This window comes from Micropterus dolomieu, linkage group LG18 (assembly GCF_021292245.1).
Source record: "Micropterus dolomieu isolate WLL.071019.BEF.003 ecotype Adirondacks linkage group LG18, ASM2129224v1, whole genome shotgun sequence".
Classification (NCBI taxonomy): Eukaryota; Metazoa; Chordata; class Actinopteri; order Centrarchiformes; family Centrarchidae; genus Micropterus; species Micropterus dolomieu.
In genome coordinates this window covers 28906812-28912811 of record NC_060167.1, presented here as the reverse complement: position 1 = coordinate 28912811, position 6000 = coordinate 28906812, and the positions used below count along the sequence as shown (strand labels likewise).

At 43.8% G+C, this 6000-nt stretch overlaps 1 protein-coding gene across 5 annotated transcripts in view; it reads left to right on the top strand.

Annotated features, from left to right (window-relative positions):
- prickle2b (prickle homolog 2b) overlaps window positions 1–6000 on the top strand; it is an 88500-nt gene that overhangs the window by 71683 nt on the left and 10817 nt on the right. For 4 of the 5 annotated variants that reach the window (XM_046075134.1, XM_046075136.1, XM_046075138.1 and 1 more), the window contains one exon: window positions 4167–4350. In XM_046075134.1, coding sequence (XP_045931090.1) covers window positions 4167–4350 — 184 coding nt within the window. Of the gene's footprint in view, window positions 1–164; window positions 275–4166; window positions 4351–6000 lie in introns of those variants that run through there. The other variant, XM_046075139.1, reaches the window with a different exon arrangement.

Below are 6000 nucleotides of genomic sequence, written 5' to 3'. Positions count from 1 at the left end.
CACACACACACACACACACACACACACACACACACACACACACACACACACACACACACACACACACACACACACACACACACACACACACACCTCCTAAATTTAGTTGCCTTTAGCCTGACATCTCCAGTTTGTTTGCAGGCTTTCTGTTGAAAAGTGTAAATTCCAGGCCCAATTCAAGATGATGACCTCATCAGGGTCGGTTTTTCAAACTTTGGAAAACTCCACACAGAGCCACAACTATTTTTACAACTACACTACATCTGTACCATTGGTGAGTGTCCCATTTAAAACTCATCTCCTCAACTCTGTCATTTTGGAATGTTAATGAAATTTTTAATTTTTTTTGGTAAGTTGCATATATGGTGCTGTCCATTCCAGTAGAATAAACTCCTCAGGTCGAGGCTGGTGGACCAGAGGCTAGTTGAAAAGAGGGCCTCTCTCTAATTTGTTATGACAGGTGGATGCAGGCCTAATCTCTGTCCTCAGGAACACTATGCATCTGGTTCTTACTAATTGGCCGGTAATGGAAAACGTCTTTGCCGAGCCTGATTCTTGTCGGGAACACCTCCAGTCATATTTAACTGTGATTAACTCCTAATGGCTCTGAAGTCAACATGCAGCAGTGTCGCTACAAAGAGTTTGTTTGCTTGTAGATTGGTCATTTGTGAAAGCAGGGCTATTCCTTGAAGCCCCTGAAAATCTCAACAACTGCTTCAAAACACTTAACGGAAATGTTGAACTCATCCAACAAAAGGCCATTAAAGAGAGAAGAGTCTGTCCCCCTCTTCCCCCTATTCCTCCAAAGAAAACAAAAGCAGCCGCAGGAAGAGAGGAAAAAAAACAAGACAAGAATTGGCTGCAGTGTGCACCCAGCTGTTCTCTCTTCTGTGCTCTCCTCTCTTGTCATCCAACCTCCGCTTTTGTGTAGAGCTGCCGTTTAAAGATGGGATTTTAATCTGACCGTCTAGAGTGATGCCGTGGAAAAGCTGCAGCAGTTTTTGGGAGCTGCTCAGGAATGAGAGTGCTCTGAAACTTCAAACCCTGGAGTTAGTTATAAACCTAGCCCCGTTAAGTCAATATTTGCTTTGCTTTGAATCACATCTACTACTACTACCACTATGGTAAATTTGACCACTTGTATGGCCAAACTTGAAACCATGCTTGCTGAAGATCTTGCAGCAGTGACCTGAAGTGATTGAATCCAGTAACTGTCAGAGGTACCTATCAGAACCTAGTTATGTATTAAAACCACCTGCTACCTGGGTTACAGGTCTGATCTAGAGGACCAGGAGGATGATAATTAACCCGAAGTGGTGAATCATTGTCCACCAACATAATGGTCACAGGGATTACTATCCAACATCATACCCCCCCAGGTCCTGAACAAAACCTCACACTCCAACTGACCAACAATACGGCAGCATTTACATCTCCCCGGAGATGAAAGGCCAGTCACATTTGAATAAAGAACAAGCCTTTTAACTTCATTTATGAGGCGTCAGTGATGCACTTGACTTGTATTACCAAAGTCCCCAACTCTTTCCTAATTGGAATCATGTAGATTTTAAGGGGATTAGGTTTCAGTAGAGGGGAAATCCCAGGCATGTGCATGAAGCGTGTTGTAAATCATGAGGATAGAAGAGGAGGGAAGGAGCAACAGGCCCCTGTAGGCCTACAGTATCTCAGCCAGCATCGATGTGGGGATGTCTGTGAGGTGAATCACTGGAGGACGATCATCATCACACATCTGGACTGAGCGAGTGGGTCAGAGAGGTGCTTTTCTCCAAAGGTCACAAGCTTCTCTGTCTCTAAACTGAACTCCACAGAGACTGTAGGCAGTGTGTGGGGCAGGGGCGATGTGCCCTCTCAGAAGGAATGTAGTGTGAAATGCTTGCCTTCTGCTTTGGGTATTTGTATACTCTTATCTCAAAGAGTCCCTCCTCACCCCAATGTAGCAATAACTTCTTACCACCTTGCAGCGTGTCAGAACATTAGAAGAAGTGTCCATAAGTGCACAATCCTAGATCTTCACCTTTGGTGCCTTTCACTTTCAGTCGTGCTCCCGGGTGTGTGTGTGTGTGTGTGTGTGTGTGTGTGTGTTCTTGTAGATGCACACACTTGTTTGTGTGTGTGTGTGTGTGTGTCAACCAGTTAATCAGCCTTAAATTAGTAATGATGGTGAAGGTGCTGTGCTGTAATGAGGCAAGCTGTGTCGCCTCTGGCTATAGCATCGTGCCGCTGGGAACAGGGATTTGCGAAAACACCCTTCTACCAGTCAGCCTGCTAGACAGCTACTTGATGACTTTGTCTGCCTGAGCTGCGTCGCTGCTCTGTTTATCATAACTATCAATATTCATGACAATGGTATCTGGCCACTTCATGTGCCTTGTTAATATTTAGGCAGTCAGTTTGTAAAGCCGGTGGCTGGCCTTCCACTGTGACAGCTGAAGTAGCAGAGGTTTACCTTCCTGCTCAGGGTGGTGTTGAAAGCTGGAGCTGACAGTAATAAACTGCAAGGCTCCTGGTGGATGGTGAGCAATTTCAAGTGGTGATGGAGAATTTGACCAACTTTAGACCTATATGTTTGTATGTTTTCTTTTTAAGGATTACATGTCATTTGACCAGTTGTGGCATGTCAGTGGTATGTTTTACTTAGAGAGCTACAGGCAGTTTCAAAGTATTTCCAGTGTCTGTTCTATCATCAGCATCCATCAGTGCTAAGCCAAGTAGTCTGAAGTGCTTTGTTAAGCAAGACTCAAACCTTGGACAAGAAGTGCTCCTTTGAACAAAAGACAAGGTGGGACCAGCTCTCTGCAAGGTGCCGTCTGCGCTCCAAGCTCTTTACACTAACAGATTTTCTGCCAGCCAAGCTGTCAGTCTATCAAACAGTGTCCTTAAGCTCCTCTGTAGGGTTGTCTGTCAGACAGGCAGGTATCCGTCTGGGAAGGTAATGGGATTGTCTCCCTGGTTTGGACGCCTGAGGGGCAGCAAGGGTTAGTGGGATGCAACCTTCTGGCCACCCATACTTTCCTCTTCATGCAAGGAATTAGAGCTGTCAAGAACACGGGAATATGTACAAATGCACCGTCTTCTCCAAGTACAGACCTCAGTGATGGTGGCCTATATTTTATTTTGAATCTATCCACTCAAGTATTTAACCCACATCCTGTTGTGCTTTTTGTGAGACGTCTCACAAGCTCTGTGTCATTCTCTGAGGAGTAGTCTGTTAATCCTAGTATTTTGTAAGACAACACTCCAGAATAGTTGTTTGAATCTATGAAATATATCTCTCTTTATTACCCTCTGGACACTACTGAAGATGAAAGAGCAGTGAGGCAGAGGAGTGTCAGTGTCCAACACTCCCAACCATGTTTTCTGTGGAAACTCGCACATGGATACTTTCCATTTTATAGTTGGGTGGGTCTGCTTGACTAATGAGAGTGGCTAAGCTTCTGCTAGTGTTTCTCAATAACCTTGTACATAGGAAAGTGTGAGTGTGTGTGTGTGTGTGTTAGTGTGTTTGTACAGTACTGCTTTCCATCACTGTCATTGGCTGTATTTTGCTAATTTCCCTAGCCTGTTTTTGATTATATCCTTGTTCGTGGTACCCCTTAGGTTGAGCATTGCATTTGTGGCATTCACATTTTACTGTGAGAGCTGCAGTGGGAAGCCTTGACCTTTGAACTGTGTGAAGTTCACATTCTTTATGGGTAGAGGGTCTGCAAATATGCACAAACGCCATGCCGTTTTGAGTTTCACAGAATTTTCTTTTCAGGGTTGAAGGGGTGGGGTGGGGGTCCTTTTACAGGTTGTCTGAGGTTAAAATCAGTTTGACTTTTTTTTTTCCATCTGTGATTAATGGCAGGCTTCAAACGCCCAAACAGCAACCGCAGTATGACGTCTTGTTTTGGCTGAAACCATATCGCCCCAAATGTAGCTCTATTTACATAGTGATTTATTAAACTGAATGTTTGTTTTCACCGTAATGGTGGCGTATTGTGAGTTAAAATGTAAAAAATTTCAGTTCAAATCACAAATCACCATTTAGAAGGTCAAATAACGACTGTTTTCATTTTTAATCTTATTCCATTTAATGTTTCAACACAGAAGTGTAGTCTGCGTACAGTTCTAGCTTGACAGATGTTCTTTGTCTGTGTTTATAGGAAGATCTGTGTGCACTGTAAGTGTCGTCGTGAGGAGCATGCTGTGACAGCCATGCCTGTAGAGATGGAGAAGACAGTCAACAAGCTGATGTACGACTTCCAGAGGAACTCTACCTCAGACGATGACTCGGGCTGTGCCCTGGAGGAGTACGCCTGGGTACCACCAGGTCTTAAACCGGAACAGGTATTAGCATCTTACACTCATCAATCTGAAGATCAGTGCACTAAAGTGCACCGAAGGTTTGCATCCGCAACACTTGAAAATTCAACTCGATTCAACCCCACGTCTTTGTCCTTTGAGGAGTGTCTTTCCTCTATTTCGAAGTTTTGTTTGTTTGTTCAAAAGCAGGTGTTAACAACAGACTGCATTGGCAAATGGATCAAATGACAGTGAGAGCCCTGGGATTACATTAAAATTACATTCAGCATGGAGAAATGTTTTCAAAGATGTTTTAGTGGGGATGGAAGAGCAAAACAAAGGCAGGGTGGACAGAATTTCAGTGGCATGCACAGACAGATTTCAGTTAGACAGTTTTAAACATTTACATATATTCTAGTATGGCTAATAAAAATTCCAGACACCACACTGTTTATAGTGTTACACCTTGCACCTCAGATATGATAGCATACCAGTTATGCTGACTGCTCCTTCTGCAGGCTAATGGATAACGAGGTTTGTGTGGCTCCAGCAGTCAAATTAATCTCCTATTAATTCGGCCTGCAAACACGTTTACAGTAGGTTTCACCGCCCCCAAGACGACTGAGTTAATCCTGTGTAATACACAAATGTGTTAAATGGTCCCATGCATGTGGAAGAAAATCCTCTTTTACAATACTCTATTATGCGGTAGGTGTTCACATGTTGGAGGGTTTCCAGTTTTATAGGACAATAGAAGCATTTATGGAAGCTGGGTTCATTTGTTGATGAGCTGAACTGGTCAATACAATGTTGGCAAAACAGGGGGCTGTTTTCTCCTCCAAGGACAGTGCTCAGCTATTTTTCATCCCTCTCTAGGGTCACACGTCTAACCCCAAAGTCAATTAGGTTCTCGTCTAGTGGGGATATGACCTCAGGAACAGTCCGGCCATAATGGAAACTGGACTGTGCAGTATCGTATGAGCACAATACTAAACAACCTTGAAAATAACTTGGGCTGTTTTTGTATTTTGTGTGAAAATTGTGACAATTAAGAGCATTTCAAGCAGCCAAGATAAAGAGTCCATAGTTAGATTTCTATTTTCCCAACCTGACGTCCTGAAGTCCTTCAAGCTGTGGAAACATGTTGAGTGACCTCTCACAGAGAAGCAGAAGTACGCCCTATGTGGGGCTTTTCAACACCCAGCATTCCTCTCCACAAGGTAAAGACACAGTGAGAATAGAGGGAAATGGTAAACACAAAGCTCATCTCCAGGATCTAAACAGGGGTTTAGGTTTCCCTGCAGGGAGCCAGTGCTGTGTACGAGCCCACTGTTCAGCCAGCAGTGGTGTGAAGTCATGTCCGAGGATTATGAAGGATAACTCGGCACTAAGTTGGGACTGTTCATCTCTCCTGTGTGTTTTTATATGTCAACAATTGCTGAAATACAGGCTCAATAAAAGAATATGAATCTTTATCACCAAACGCAGCCATTACTGAGTGTGTTGGAGATGTTATTGAGCTGCAGTGTGAAGGAGGGCCTGCCAATATTCTCTCTCCCACTGTCTCCTCCTTGCTCTTTCTTTCCATCCTTCTCCAATAAATTCTTGAATGTTGCCAAGTTACAGCTTGTCGAGGCCAAGCATGTTACTCAGCAGAGGCCTGTAAGTGGTGTTGTTTTTGGGTTTTTTTTTTAC